Here is a 15,706-nt window from a genome sequence, read left to right on the forward strand (position 1 = left end):
GGCGAGATTCTCTCATACCGATCGGAAAGTGAGCGAGAACTCTAATTGATTGGTGCTGCGGGGAACATGTGCATGAAGATTCGGCTGCTGTCTGCCGGTTTTTTGCGCGCTGGTGCCAAGGGCCTGTCGCAGCGCCCATGATATCCACCAACATTCCCTTAATGGCAGGTCAATATCATGTTCGAGACATTCGTTGCACTGGAATAGAGGGCAAACAACGTGGTAGCGACCCGGCTTACACTTTGTTTGGCGATAACAGACAGATTCGATGACTGGAGACCGATGCGACGCATCCCCCAGATAACAAGCTCACCGCCCCTGCACGGCGCCTCTATAAGCCAAACTGAGACGGCTGGTGGAATACACGTGGGGGTACGAAGTATACGGATTGCAGATACGAGGGAGCCTGTGGAAACCGCTCAGAGCCAATGACAGACAGATACTGGCACATTCGATGAGGACCCCCCATTCCCTTGTCACGTCAGCAAATGCAGTCAAGGGTGCAATCCTACTCTGCATCTGGCTGGACACCTCTTGGTTTCCAGCGATGCCGACTCCCGAATCCCACACGACCGGGTCCCCCAAGTAAAGTTTCAGCGTAGGGGCCTGCACTGCACCGAGCAGCGTGTACTATGTTTTGTCGAGCTTTTCCGGCCTCGGTCTTTCCTTAGCCTAGAAAAGTTCCGCTGCTGCTCGAGTCACGACAGACGAGCCTCAAGGCGAGTGAGGGAAAAGTCGGAGGATCATGGCAATACGGGCGCTTGATAGCAAGGGGTTGAGACTGGCAGGGCTTCCACGGTACGTCCGATTCGTAGCAAGAACTGGTGAGGAGCGCGTCAGAGTTGAGGGCGCGCAGCATTCCATCAAGTTCATTTCCGAGCAAATCCATCAGACGCTGTGAAAATCCCAAGATGCTCTAGCACTTTCGTGCCGTGCCAGGCTGGCCTCTAACAGCGCCCGGAGCTCTGAATGGTCGAGGCCGTTCAAGATCCAAGATGCACGGGCTCGGGTCGGGGTCGGGGTCGCAACTCCGGAAATGAGGGGACAGACGGGATCCACGGACATCGCGCGCGGTAGCTGTGTAAGATGTGACAGTGGACAGGCAAGGAAGCCTACGAGAAGATATGATGCGTGCCAAGGGGCGGCACTGCGGGTGGCAGCCAACAGGATGTGGCCCAGGAGCCGCGTGCTGTGTAAGGAGGTCAGGGGCCAGGCTCCTGGGAGGAAAACAACATCTGCAACGGCTGGCTGTCAGGGACGCCAGTGAGACTTGCTAACTGCTCCATAATTCTGAATCCCGCCTGAACCTCGGAGACCTTATCACTCGAGGTCTTCTTATCTGGAGGGACTAGGGCGAGCTTGCGTGAGTGAGGCCGACCTGAGGGTGGTTTCAGCCACGCGGAGAGAGCGCTTGGGCGGCGTGATCGAGATGGGAACGGCCGCGGCTCGCGCAGCGTGGCCGCCACCCCGTTGCACACGCCATTCAGCATTGATCATGTTTGGCGGTATGCGATGTCTGTTTCGGTCGGCAGACGGTGTCGGCCGGAACAGTATGGCCCCCCTTAACCCCACGGCGTGCATCTCTGTCGTTGCAAACTTGCCACACACGGGCGGATCAGAGATTGGAAGAGGGAGAGAGACAGCAAGGCGAATAACAGCATTGCCATACATAGTAGTAGCAATTACAGAGGGGCTAAGTTTGCCGCAAAATGCAAGCAAATGACCGACAACGCCACAACTGAGGATGATCCAACGTGATCTGCGATACAAAACTTGCACGAGGCCCCCCAAGAAGGTTCGTCCGCACGAATACCAAGCAGCTGGGAACTTCAGATAAACATCACGTCGAACCAAAAACAGACGATCAGAAATTAACGTTGTGTGCCAGCCAGGAGATGCCAAGTCGCAAGGGGGGGGGTGGCGTCGTCTGTACATACATAGCATAACTAGTATGTGTGTGTGTGTGCAGGCCTGTGGCAATGCCAGCGGCTGGTTGGCCGCACATATACGTAGTACGTAGTATATACCACGCCCACGAGAACTGCCGACACTGGTAAGAGTACCCGCCTGCAGCTTGGCACTTTGTGTGACTCTCGAGGTGCATCAGGGGTTCCCTGCTGCCAAGTTCAGGTCAGAACAGACGGTTCCTCCCGACCAGAAAGTCGGGTCCAGTCGAGTCGCTCTCCAAAGTCCAAGCCAGACCCCCCCTCCCTGGACCCGGCTCAATATACCCAGAATGGTAGCCGATTGACGACAGGGACGACAGGGGCATGAAACAGGGCTTCTATTCGCCCCCCCAAAGCTTACGTGGTAATCGTTGCTACTTACCTAGTATGTGATGTTGCATGTGGGTTCCCGTCAGTGTGGCTGGTGAGCAAAGATGCCAGGTCAAGGAGGCTCTGCGAAACCTAGCTTTCTGGGCATTCATCTATTGGGTAAAGCTACCACGGCATAACCCAAACGACGATATTATCGTCCTCTCTCTCCCGCAAGCCCTTTGTCCGCCCACGTTCCGAATCGGCCGCTTCCCCCCTTCCTTTTCGTCCGCGTATGCACATCCACCTGGCGCCAAACTTGGACTCCAAAGCGCTGTTTCAAACGAGCAATCAGCTTCTGCCGAGGAACAGGTAGCATCGTCCCATCGCAGTCGAAGTCGTCTCCTCTCTTGGTGCGGCTGCCATCCAGTTCCAACTGCAGTTAGCCCGACGAATTGAGGCAGCAGCCGTTTCAGGCACTGTGCACGATTCCGTCCAAGAGAAGAGAAGAAGTAGAAGAAGAAAAAATGAAGGTTGAGAGAGGTTCCATACTCAGGGATCAGACGAGAGCAGCACAGAAGTCTCACGGAGCTTTCAAGGTTTGGACGGTACTCAGCCAGAACCCGTCCTACTGCGATCGTGATAAGCCATATGCACTTCACGCGCGCTTGCCCAGCGTCTTTCTAGTATATCTACAACATGTGGTCCTTGACTCCTTCTTGGCAAGCCGCGATATGCATCTACAGGAGTATCTCTGATATATATTACCAATCTCACCGGGTAGGCGCCGAGTTGGTCAACATTAAAGTTTGCTCCAGTCGTATCGAGTCGTACCTTGCGTGTTGTCACCTTCGTTAGACGGAGATGAAGGCAGTTTGGGGGATATGGGCCAAGACCGGCCGCCCGCCCGCCCCTTGCCCGTATCACGGGGACGGCAGATATCAAAAGCAAACAAGCCAGCAAGGACTCTATCCACGTCCCCCTCTTCCAGTAAAACTTGACCTCGTTCCTGACAGATGAGTGCATACATACGCCTCGCTTACTGAGGCTCTCTAGACAACGACATTGCGGGACAAACCAGCTGGCATCTGACATGTTGCTTGTGTGTCGAGTACAGAACCCCTCGCATCGAGTTGCCATTTGGATAGGTAAGGGGCCCGCAAAGTCTTGGCCCACTGTACATTGTGGGTTATTTTGAGACTGCGGCTTCGTAAACCCCCCCCCCCCTCCTGAGTCCGGCAGCCATGTCCAGAGTAAATGAAAGGCTTCTCTGGTACTCCCTCCCCTGTAAGAGCATGGCTCACCTTGCAAGAAGCCCGTTCAACCCCGGCCAAGGGCAGAACGCCACCACGATAGCGGCGTTGCCCGCGGCCCTATCATGGTTGATACTTTACGGCAGATCGCCCATGGTGGTATCGAGCCGGGGGGTTCCCTGCGCACCAAATTGGGTATCCGCTTTACGCCCAACTTATCAGCCTTTCTCTATTCACGGTGTACCCGTACACAAGAGATATCGAGAGTCGAGGTAATTGACCTGGCGTCTTTGATCAGTATTAAAGTCCGGATCTCCTCGCCCTCTCCCATGATGCAGTTCATTAGCATCGACAGGATCATCAACTACGCTTCACCACAATTTCTTCTTCTTCTTCTTCTTCAAGAATCAACCGGGTTGGTCAACTGATCTGAGCGGGACTCAGTTTACTGCTTTACCTTGATCAAGATCCAAACAAAGTTTCCTTCATCTTTTTACCAGAACTCCCTTCACAATGGTTCCTCCCCGTTCTGGATCTGCTGCTGGCATGCGCAGCCGTGGCCCGGTTGAGCTCAACGTCAACCTCGCCAAGTCATACGAGATCCGCGGCCCCAAGTCGCCCATGCCCAGGTCTCCGCTGCGGGATGCCGTCCACGAAGATCGTGACGCCCGCGCCTCGTACGAAGAGCGCCTCGACGGCGCCATTCACGTCCTCCGCACAGAGGCCAACGCCCTCGTGGCACTGACCCAGCTGTACTCGTCCGAGCGCGTCTGCCGCGACGGCTTCTACCGCTCCATCGAGGCCCTCTCCCGCCACCGCGACCACCGCGGCAAGGTCGTCTTCATCGGCGTCGGAAAGTCTGGCTGGATCGCCAAGAAGCTCACGGCCACCTTCAGCAGCTTGGGCCTCCCCGCCGTCTTCCTCCACCCCACCGAGGCCCTGCACGGCGATCTCGGCGTTGTTGGGGAGCACGACACCCTCATCATGATCACCTTCTCCGGCAAGACTCCCGAGCTCCTTCTCCTGCTCCCCCACCTCAACAAGAAGTGCCCCCTCATCCTCCTTACCTCGCCCACCAGCATGGAGACGTGCGAGATCGCGAAGCAGCGCCCGGACCTGATCCTCCTGCCTGCCCCCATCCCCGAGTCCGAGAAGGACACCTTCGGCGTGTCTGCCCCAACGACGTCGACGACCATGGCCATCGCCGTTGGTGATGCTCTGGCATACGTCGCGTCCAAGGAGATGTACCCGTCCGTGTCGGCCGTCTTTGCGAAGAACCACCCCGGCGGCGCCATTGGCCAGGCCTTCAAGGCCAAATAGACATCATGTCGCGTCGTTTCCGTTTTTTTTCCCCCCACTATTCGAGGGCGGGGCGTCGCCTGGCACTGAACATTCTGGATATAGGGCCCAGAGCTCATTGCTCACAGGTTGTCCGATCTTCATTGTACATATATTCGGACGGAGTATAATTTGTTACACTGAGCGCTTTCCTTTGCACTTTCCTGTAGATCTCTTTAACAGTTCGATACCACAATCTGAACCTTGGCACTCTCTTGGACTGTCTTTTCAATATTAAAGATCAAATGCGGCATACTTTTCAGTTTCACTACTTGGCAAGCTGCCTTGGGAGGCTATCCCCCACTTACCGGTGACGCCTGTGAGTTTTGTGCTCAGTTCGCACATGTGCACAATGTCAAATAGCTTCCGCCCAGGGTCGCAAACTAGGAATCTAATCCACTCTGCCAAATTGAAACTGTTCTCATTTCCTGGAACAAGCAACATTATCACTTCTACGCAGTTGATCCGTTTTGCAAAAGGACACAGTCGCTCAAGAGCCTTCTGCTGTAGATGCATTCATTCCACCTACTATACAGCAATCATAAGAGCGACTTTAATGGAAATTCGCATACAAACTAATGTAAATTGACTATTAACTTTTTCATGCTCCTTACTAGTTCATTTCTTTTCCCCATTCGAATGTGTACGTACTTTATTGTTATCAGTCTACTACCGTTGTATGTTGAATTATGTGGGGGTTTTCTCTTTTCTTCTTCTTTGAAGTAAGATGAGCGGCAGTCTAGACGTTGTGTATGCCGTCACGCTAATGCAGGATCACTGTGAGACTGTCTCATATGAACAAGACAAACTTCCTCTTGTTTGTAATTGGACCTACTGATCCGCTTTCTCCCCCCCTACAAACCTATCGCACCAATCGATATTGTTAGCTATAGAGGACGCGCTAATCTCGTTGTATCAGCCCCCAGCTCGTCAACGTGCCGCGTTGCCGCGACGTCGCCTACCGCTTCCCGACTAGGGAATCAACGGGTCTCAAGAGAGCCTCAAACAGCACTTAACGTGTGCGAGATGTGCAACAGGCCGGTGGGCAACGGATTGCGCGGTATTATCTCCAGAAACATAAGACTTGGCATCCACCCGCGTGTGCCATTCATGGGCCTGTTTGGACTTTCCGCCGCTGGTATCCATAGGGGAGAACGTACAGTTCCTGATCCCATGCAGTCCAGCCCACGTCATCTGAAAGCCAGTATTCTCCCTCGCCTTGTCACTGGCAAGCAACACCATGTCGTGTCGCATTCCCCCCCTGATGATCACCCGTGCATACCGAGCAGTACTTACGAATGGTATTGTCCAACCAAGGATTGTGCAAGGGTATCCCTGGTCGATCCAGAAAATCTCGCCAACGTCTCATGGGCTCCATAACCAGGGTCTGCCGCCATCGGATGAAAGCGCCGAAAATGGTTGTTTGCATAGTTTAGTATACATGCTGTAGCTCCGCAGTGGGGCCTTGTTGCTCATGTTGATGCAGGAGCCCTCAGAGAGATTAATTCTGCCTGGGCTATCGCTGCAGCTACTATCCCAGTCGATCCGAACCGCTGGGGTTCCCGGCCGGAGGAGTAGCTCATCAGCCACCCCGGGCAGATGGCGGCTATGACAGCCTGTGCCATGTTTGGGGGCCTTCGCTGGGTCTTGGACGACGACGTCGAAATGAGGTGGCTCCAGCCCCTTACAGCTTGTGGTCCTGATAGGGTCGACCCCGTACTCGGCGGCCTTGTTTCCCTGCCTCTGCAGTTATCACTGCATGAGGCCCATCGTCGACTGATCTTTCTCTTCCTCACCCATCGCTAGGAACGATCAGTATGCACCATCACCATGTCGGTTTCTTTGCAAGTACCTGACTCTGCCAGGCTACAACTCTTCCCTTCTACCGGCCGGAAGCAGGCCAGATTCGCACCTCTCCCATCATCGGATCCTCGGCCACTGGCTGGTCGGCTTTCCCACATCAATCCTAGGAGCTCATGGATGCGAAGAAGCCAGCGCTTCCAGCCGCAACCGTTTAACAATTTCTCTCGCGTCCAACGCCTGAGCAGGCTCTCATACTACCCCGTCGCCAACGAATATATCGATGGCGTCTTCAACGAAAAGACAACGCTCCCGCCGCGCTGGTCATTTTACGTGCCCGACTTTGACTTCGACGTCAAGGAGTTTGACCAATATGAGAATCCCGAGAACGAGGAAGACGCGCCCACGGCGCTGAAGGCCTTCCGCGTCGACTTCTGGGACGGAGATCCGGATGACCCCCAAAACTGGTCGACGGCCTACCGCATCGTCGTCATTGGCATGTTCGCTCTGACTACGCTGGCCACCGGCATCTACTCCACAGCCTACTCAAGTGGCATCCCCCAGATGTCTGCTGAACTCAATATCACCAACCAGTCGCTGCCTCTGCTGGGCATCTCTCTTTACCTAGTTGGCCTGGCTCTCGGGGCCCTCATCATGGCGCCACTGAGTGAGACCTTTGGAAGGAGGCCAATGTATATCGGCGGCCTGAGCGTTTTCCTAGCGTTGATTCCAATTGCTGCGCTTGCTACCGACTTCACCATGGTGATTGTTGCGCGTTTCTTAGGGTAAGTTTCTCCTCTCATTCCATATCTGAAACCGTGAGGGCTAAGAGAACAAAGTGCTGTTGCCGGTAGTGTGATGCTTTCCAACGTCGGCGGGTCCATCATGGACATCACCAACCCCAAGTATCTTCCCCTTGCGATGTCGGTATACTCTTTCGGTCCTCTCAATGGTCCCGTACTCGGACCGCTCATGGTAGGTAACAGTTCTCGAGCGCGCATGAAATTCATCTAACAGCTCGGACAGGGCGGATTCTTGGTCGAAGCTTATGGCTGGAGATCACTCAACTGGATGTCCTTGATCTCAACAGCCGTTGGGGCTCTCTTCATCATGACCGTTCCCGAAACATACAGGCCCACGCTTCTCCGGAAAAAAGCAGCCATGAAGCGGAAAGATGAGAATGACGACCGGTACTGGTCCGACTTTGACGACACGGTGCCCATCTTTCGCAGAATCAGGACTGCTGTTTCCCGACCTTTCATCCTCTCGTTTACTGAGCCCGTTCTTATGTTCTGGAACATTTACATCTCCGTCATCTACGCTATCGTCCAGCTGGCATACGTCGCGTTCCCCATCGTATACCGAACAGAACGTGGCTGGAGCACGGCCATTTCTGGGCTCGCGTTCATCGGAGTCTTTGTCGGCATCGCGCTGGTTCTCGCGACGGAGCCGCTGCTGAGAAAGCTGGTAAACCGACAACCAAAAAACCCTGAGACTGGCCAGCTAGAACCAGAGGCCACCGTCCTTCTCATTTGTATCGGTGCAGTGCTGGAGCCAATTGGCCAGCTTTCGTTCGCGCTCACTTCCCTACCCATAGAAATTCCCTTTTACTGGAGCGTCTTGTCCGGCGTCCCCTTCGGATATGGCTTCGGCCTTGTCTTTATATACGGAACCAGCTACATCTCGAAGGTTTTTGGTATGTACGCCACGTCCGCGTCTGCGGGCAACCTTGTTTTCCGATCAATCTTGGGCGCCGTGCTGGTGCTGGTGGGCAAGAGCATGTACGCTGCCCTGACGCCGCGGATTGCGGGCATTACTGTTGGCGTCGCCGAGGTCGTGCTCATGCCGGTCCCTTTTATTTTCCTCAAATGGGGCAAGAAGATTCGGCAGAAGAGCAAACTCATTCGGACCTTGGAGGAGCAGGCGAAGAAGATGGCATAATATTCCCTCTGTACTGCGGTAGACCTGAAGATACCCCTTTCCTAGGTCACTGCACCGTGAACCAGTCACATTCTTGTAGATTAGATTTTCTCATTCACTGTAGATATAAAGAAAAATTCGTGTTTGACGAGCTACTATCACGACCACCAGTATACTACTGTCATTGCGCAATATTCAAATTAGACATACGGTGCGCTGATAGAAGCAGCTCATTGACCACTCTCTGCATGTCTAATGACCGTGATTCCCTTTGTGTGCAAGCAAGAGGTCCAACATGCGCCTACGTAATCGGCTGGCAGCCACACAACCAGTAGTCAACCGTCTCAGTGAACCAATCTTTGAGAATTGCATATGGTTTCTTGCATGTGAAAGTTTGGCCCGACGTCGCGTATCCGAGACTCACTGATCTCGAACCCACGTCAAGTAAAGGCAGTAGTCTAAGCTGCACTTGCCTGTAAAGCGAGCACATCTCATCAAACGTGATGGTTGCAGTCTGGAATATCCCGTACCCTGCTTCATATTCGGATATTGCGGTAAGAGAATATAGCGTATATTTTACAGCCGCATCCCCGACGCAGAGCCAAAAGATCATCTCGAACGTGTCTGAAATCCAAGATCAGTCAAATCCCCAGTCCGCGACATATCGTGGTGTTTTGGGTAAAGTACTATAGATCACGTTGTAAATGTGGGACGATGCTTAATAGCGCCAGCAAACAATCGGATCCTTGTATCCGTATAGCCCAGGGCTGCCGAGACCCTTGCTTGGTCTTGGCTTCTCCGACTTTTTTCGGAAATAGAACGCCCCCATAAGGCAAGGCGATACGCACGCCCCGTATAAAATGCAGCCGACCATGCGTCAAGCATTGTGGTGCCTCGTGGTCGGCTGAATTGACATGGTATGCTGTAGCTTAACCCTGGCGAATATCTTTGCTGTCATTTGGATATGAGACCAAGCCAAGCTCTTGATACGCCAGTTTCCACTGGGCATTATGAAAATAACACATCTCTAGTATTGTACGTAGACTTTCGGGCTGTGACTGGAAGGCCGCATATCCCAGTCATATTGAGATTCCATCTTTCCCGAGGCAATATGTTATTAACAGCCAGTCAAACAGGCCAACCCTGTCGACTTAATTTATAGTGTCTTGATGCACTTTATCTTGGGGATTTATTAAAGATTGGCGATCGAGTCTTTTAACCGGAAAGCCAAGGGTTTCAGATAAGGTTGTAGTCGTATTGTATGTTACGTGAATTGATGAGACGCGTTGCCCTGCCATGCCGATAGTAACATGTCTGGCAACGATGCGAATGTACCGCGCAATGGCGTCACATCGATCGCAAGTGCACGAAAGTTAGTCTAACCAAAATGGCTGAAAAAAATCTCGCTTAAACATATCAATTCATTGGCACAATGGGATGGCACTGCTGATCTTGTAACTGAGAATTCAACGGACTGGCAGCAACCGTTTACTGCCATCCAGCAAAGCTTGGCATCATAAGCAAGGCAACAAAAATAACTTGAGATCGAACCATCTCCAAGCCCTCTAATTTTCAGTCTGCAGGCGGTTTCGTGCCAAGACTTCCGGAGCCAAAGAGCTACAAGGCAATTAATCGAACATCAGCCAATCTTACATGTACTATGCCTTTTCAATCTAATAGCAGCGACACCAAGGGCCTAACCGTCCTATCCGAGATAAAGTAGCCTGGGAAAAGAGGTCAAACTGCCAAGGAAAGTGAATCCTCAATCAATGTAAACGAGTACTGGTCCATTAACTTGTATTATACATGGATTGATCATCAGAACTTTGCAGTCATTTACAGGTTGTCCTCACTCCGATGAAGTTAGTGATGTTTTGGTTTGCTTGCCCGACCAGACCAGTGAGAGGTGGACTAGTGCTGAGCTTGTACTAGCTTTTAATGCGCCCACAAAGATCACTGCCTTCTGTTCCGAAGACCCCACATAGGGGGCTTGGTGCCATCTTGTAGATCGCGCCAAATTTGTTATCTCGTGACTGAGCACTAGACCTAGTCAACCGCCGTCATGTCAGCACTGACGTTCCAGCTCCTTTCTCACGAGCTAGGGCACACAGCAGATAGGGGTCATATGTAAAGTGAAGAAAAGCTTGACTATAAGAAATAGGTTCTCGAGAGTAAGGGCCCATAGAGATACAAGTCCCAAGGTCGGTCATGTGACATCGGAAATAACGTGGCTGATGCAGTCAGCCACACTGACGTGAGCCTCCTGTGATATCCTTCTTGATCAGCGGTGTCGCGACCTCAGCAGCCAATCAACCGTGACTTGAGCGTGAAAATATACCTGTACTTTGCGCCACCTCCAGGTTTCTAGCTCTATGACGAAGGTGGCGCCTCTAGTTCTCATAAAAAAAAGAGGATTTCTCCCTTCACCACCGATCATCCAGGTCTGCGATAAGTTACTTACAGACAACAGTAAAGCATTAGACACTCGTGATGGATCGCGCAAAGCTCATCCACACGCTTGCATCGGCGCAAGCATCGCCGAAGAGGCCGATATTGACTCTCGTGAACGGCGATACCACATGGCTCGTTTCCGTCCCCCGGACCGCCGGCACGAAGGGTAAGGCTTTCTACCACATCCTCGTGGATCCTTGGCTCGAGGGGAACGCTGAGATGGGTTTCGGCTGGGTCATACGTCTGCAACTCAAGGAGAAAGCGGCGCTCGGCAACATCGAGGCCATCGAAGACTGGATTCGGGAAGTTGAAACGGTTTGCGGGATCACGGACGGAGAGCACGAGCAGTGGCTCGATGCAGTTCTTGTCACGCATGCCAACTTTGATCACCTGCACGAGCCGACGCTGCGGACCCTTGGCCAATCGGTACAAGTCCTTGCTGTGCAGGACGCGGCGAAGATAATATCGGCAATGGGCCACTTCGAGAATATCATAGTGGTGCCGGATTTCGTCCCCGGCGGGGAGTGGCCGGCCACGCCCGATATGCCCGGATCGTTATCGATTTTCCGGCTCCAGAGCAAGGGCGACAAATACACAAGGCTGTGTCACGCCGTGATCATCGGTATCCCGACCGAAGATGGGAAGAGCGAAGCGATCCTGTACACCCCGCACGGCGTTGAACCGGAGGCGGTGGAAGCCGCCAGGAAAGCGAACTCGGACGCGAGTTTTCTGGCGATGTTGCATCCACTTAATAAGGCCGGCAGCATGGGCGTCATCTCGAGAGGGGTGAAGGAGGGCCTGAAGATCGAACGAGAAAATTCCGTCCGTCACTGGGTGAACACGCATGATGACAATATTAGCTTCACGGGGGTCTTATCTTATGTAATGCAATACGGGCGCACGACGTTGGAAGAGGGTCTCGAGCAGGAAGCCAGGGAAAAGGGTCAGGAACAAAGGAAGCCAAATTACGTAGTGGTTGGCAATGGTGGAAGTCACATCTTGACTTGAGAAGGCGTTGTTACGTGGTTCGAAACAGTCTGTCAGCCATTGTTGACGAAGAGTGTGGCGTCAATAGGCGTGCACATATTCCAAGAGAACAGTCCGAGTCTTGCTTTTTAACATTTTTAGAGACTTGGCGATCACTGAGTCTAGGATCCGAGCGAAGAAAGCAAATTGAACCAAAAACTTGACTCTGAGAATAGGCAAAGAATTCTCCTCGACGGGGAATTGAACCCCGGTCCCCTGCGGATCGTTTGATTGACAAGCAGATATCCTCACCACTAGACTATCGAGGATTGAGATTGGAGACCGCTGGGGATGCAATGTGCTAAGTAGCTGAAACGATACTCCATCTACCTACAGCCAGGTATTCAAAGCACTAGATAAGTGTAGGAATCTTATGCTCTCTTTGTTAAGATATCAGTTTCCATAGGAATGTTGACGGCAGTGGTTCTAGTAGGAGTAGATAGTTTTATTACTTAGTAATGAAGAGCTGATTTCTTTTAACAATGCTAACTAAGGATTCTAGCAGTAACACACCCCCCCTAACAGTTGTTCTGGATCTGACAGGGCAAGTAGGCTAGATATACTGACGTGTAAGGAGACACAGCAACGTCACTAAGATACACAGCAGAGAAGTAAAGTGTAACAGTAAAGCAGCAAAGGGTAACAACTAACAAGCAAGTAAGTACAAGGCAATAATAACATAGACAAAAGGAGGTATAAACAAGTCACGTGTCACAGGACAAGTGCTGAAGACAGTAGATAGATAGCATAGGCAGTGGATAACTCCACTAGCACGTGTTCATTCACGTGCCTATAGAGTATATATCCTATTGCCTAACGCCTCCTATTAGGGAGGGCAACTTCAATACACTATCTACTCACATACCTATCTTTTGTCCTGTGTTAATTGTTTAGCTCTATGTTATTGCTCGCCTTGTTTCACTGCTCTGCTGTTACACTTCACCTTTGCACTGCGTTACTTCACGTCACTATTGCAGACTAGCTTCTCCTGTTAGATCCTCAACGGCTGGCAGGAAGGCTGTGTCATCACGGTTCACTTTAATAATCCCTTTGTTAGATAACACAAGGCAATAATCTAATATAACTAAAGGCACGGGACTTACTAGAACTATTTAGGGTCCTAGGGTATATACCACTTTAGACTATAATAAGCTATTAAAGGCTAGTGTAGTACTAAGTAAAAGAGTTAATAATGCCGTAGTAAGAGGTCCTTAGTAACTATTATTTTAATTTATCCCTCTAGAAAACTCTAAAGCTGGTTTGAAACTCCTTTTATATATTGCCTAGTGTAATGTTATCCTGCTCTGCTGCTGTCCTAGCCCCTACCTGGTGCCCCCCCTGGCACCCCGCCCTGAGGCTGTCCCATTCGGCACCTGACACAGTGGAAGAGACATGGCCTTCTATGACTACGAGTTGTGCTCAGAGCAGCAGTATGTCACTCATCTTGGCCTTTGCTTGTGGTTGCGGGTCACAGAGTCGTCCTAAGTAATCCTTACCTGAATGGGCCTTCTATATTTATAACGAGATCGGCATGCTCAAGAAAAAGTCCCGTGAATCTTAAAGACCCGATTTTGGAGGTGCATCTTGTGCTCAAGCGGCATCTCATAGATCTTACACTCTATCTTGTCATCGGCTTTTATCTTGGACAAGTGCTTACGTTTGAAGGGCTTTGTCAGGTTAGTGGAAGGGTAGAACTCTTGGATGAGATCTTTTGTTTCAACCACTACGATCACTAGGAGTTGACTTCCGATGAATATAACTGCTTGAATATTATGCGCGTTGCAAAAACTTGGAATCCGAGTCGGTAGCAGGATGACCGATATTTAAACGCTTTCTATGACATCCATCAAAAATGTGCATAGTGCATAACACGATAGCCAGATCCAAAGCGAAGTACAAGAGAACGCAAAAAGAAATATGCAAGAAGTATGCAAGAAATATGCAAGAAATATGTGATGACGCCAATGGCGAATGACAAATGTAACAAGGACTAGTTTCCCAACGTCAGGAATGATGCAACGATCCTCAATGTCTAAGCTCAAAGACCTCGTCAAATCCAAAGGAACTCCTATCGAGTGATCCAGAGTAAGCGTCAATCGTGAAAAGCTTGGACTTCTACTGCGAAAGAAATATCAAGTGGGTAGCGCGACGCGGCTGGGGAAGAAACGGTTGCGAAACATGAGTCCCAGTTTGGCGATGGGCACGCTGACACCATGAATCACCTATTGGATGTCAGTATACTTTGAAAATGACAGAAATAGGGGTTTGCATAAGAAGCACTCACGATACTGCAAATAATCAAGAACCAAACGGCGACAAGCATGGTATCACCTAGCGTCTTCGCATCTGCGCGTTGTCCATCGTTATCTGTAAGTGTCTCAAGGAACTCGAGTCCAATATAAAGGTAAAAAATGGCAGAGATGCCGATCGGGCCAAAGTATCCGACAAACAAAGCCTGCGACGGACCGCGGATCTGGCGGATGTAGCGATGCAAAACAAGGATAATCGGAAGTCGTCGAAGAAGAAGGACGAGGAGGCCAAGAGCACAAAGCCGCCAAGGCTGGATCAGCTCTGACGTCCAGAATCTCTCCCAGGGGCACACAGCGCCCAGCCACATGAAGATGGCCATGTTGAGCAGCATGTCGATGGCGTTCTGAATCGGGTCGTCCAGAGTCTTGAGGCGGAACCAGTCGTTCCAGTTGAACGCGTTTCCAGCGATGAAGCATGCCAGCACATCGTCGGTGCCCACCATTCCACAAGTACCGAGGATAAAGATGGCCAGGCCGATTGGGAAAAGTCGAAAGCTCTCCCTATCCACAAATTTGCGCCGCTCGGCCCAATGGAGCAGCTTCTGCCCGAGCCAGCCGACCACCCAGCCGTAAAAGACACTCATCAGCACGACGTAGATGCAAGTCTGGCCGAAGAAAAGTCGAATGGCCGCGGCGAATCCCCCTTCACTCGAGGCGGGATTGCCGTCGCTCTCAGTATACTTGATGAGGTACAGCGCGAGGTAAAGAAAAGGGTAGCCTAGTCCATCGTTGGCACCCGATTCGGCGACGATGATCTGCTGAAGATCTTCGGGGACGTTTTGGTCGGCGAAACGGCCCTTCAAGATTGTGGCTGAGAGAACCGGGTCCGTCGGGGTGACGCAGGCGGCGATGGCAAGAGCGTGCACAAGAGGCAGGTCCGGGACAATAAACCAGACCACGGCGCTCGTGCATGCCCACATGCCGATCATAACGGGCCCGAGGAGCAAAGAGAGAGACTTCCATTCCTTACGGAGGTAGCGGCTGGGAAGCTGCACGCCGGCAATGACGAGCTGGACGCCAAGGACGAGACGGCTGAAGTTGAGGGTGATGGAGGCCACGGCATCGTCTGAGTCGGCGTATTCGCTGGGTTTCAGGAATCCAGCAACGTGGGTGAAAGCTACGCCTCCCAGAAGATAGACAACTTAATTGCAAGTCAGCGGGCCGGGATGGAACGATGTGGTGTCCTGCAGCTGCTGAGGGCTAGATATTGCGCTGTAGTAAAGGAGTTGGACGTACGGGCTTCAGACAGGTAAAGTGTCTCCTTGATCAGGAAAGAGAAGGTGCCGAAGAGGACGAGCCAACCGCCAAGCACGCTAATGACGGCGTTGAAATTTGTGACGGCGGACCAGTCCAT

At 51.8% G+C, this 15,706-nt stretch overlaps 4 protein-coding genes and 1 non-coding gene across 5 annotated transcripts; 3 read left to right on the top strand and 2 right to left on the bottom strand.

The window, feature by feature from the left end:
- Positions 1-4,021: 4,021 nt before the first annotated feature.
- LY79DRAFT_608489 (SIS domain-containing protein) lies at positions 4,022-5,049 on the top strand (the record flags this gene model as incomplete). The annotated part of the gene is made up of 1 exon (XM_060561909.1): positions 4,022-5,049. One exon carries the CDS (start codon positions 4,022-4,024, stop codon positions 4,826-4,828), a length of 807 nt encoding a protein of 268 aa, XP_060413483.1. The 3' UTR covers positions 4,829-5,049.
- A 1,574-nt stretch (positions 5,050-6,623) lies between these two features.
- On the top strand, positions 6,624-8,698 carry LY79DRAFT_608492 (major facilitator superfamily transporter). The gene is made up of 3 exons (XM_060561910.1): positions 6,624-7,431; positions 7,486-7,621; positions 7,673-8,698. The coding sequence occupies exons 1-3, from the start codon at positions 6,677-6,679 to the stop codon at positions 8,585-8,587; spliced, it is 1,806 nt and encodes a 601-aa protein (XP_060413484.1). The 5' UTR covers positions 6,624-6,676; the 3' UTR covers positions 8,588-8,698.
- A 2,034-nt stretch (positions 8,699-10,732) lies between these two features.
- On the top strand, positions 10,733-12,312 carry LY79DRAFT_556161 (uncharacterized protein). The gene is made up of 2 exons (XM_060557991.1): positions 10,733-10,829; positions 10,905-12,312. Exon 2 carries the CDS (start codon positions 11,057-11,059, stop codon positions 12,023-12,025), a length of 969 nt encoding a protein of 322 aa, XP_060413485.1. The 5' UTR covers positions 10,733-10,829; positions 10,905-11,056; the 3' UTR covers positions 12,026-12,312.
- On the bottom strand, positions 12,230-12,312 carry LY79DRAFT_t145. Its single transcript has one exon. It is a non-coding gene; the product is annotated as a tRNA-Asp (tRNA).
- A 1,863-nt stretch (positions 12,313-14,175) lies between these two features.
- Positions 14,176-15,706, bottom strand: LY79DRAFT_516871 (Na/H antiporter; the record flags this gene model as incomplete). Its single annotated transcript, XM_060554867.1, has 3 exons — positions 14,176-14,265; positions 14,328-15,493; positions 15,589-15,706. 3 exons carry the CDS (start codon positions 15,704-15,706, stop codon positions 14,176-14,178), a joined length of 1,374 nt encoding a protein of 457 aa, XP_060413486.1.

Source organism: Colletotrichum navitas (assembly GCF_030913465.1).
Source record: "Colletotrichum navitas strain CBS 125086 chromosome Unknown LY79scaffold_35, whole genome shotgun sequence".
Lineage (NCBI taxonomy): Eukaryota > Fungi > Ascomycota > Sordariomycetes > Glomerellales > Glomerellaceae > Colletotrichum > Colletotrichum navitas.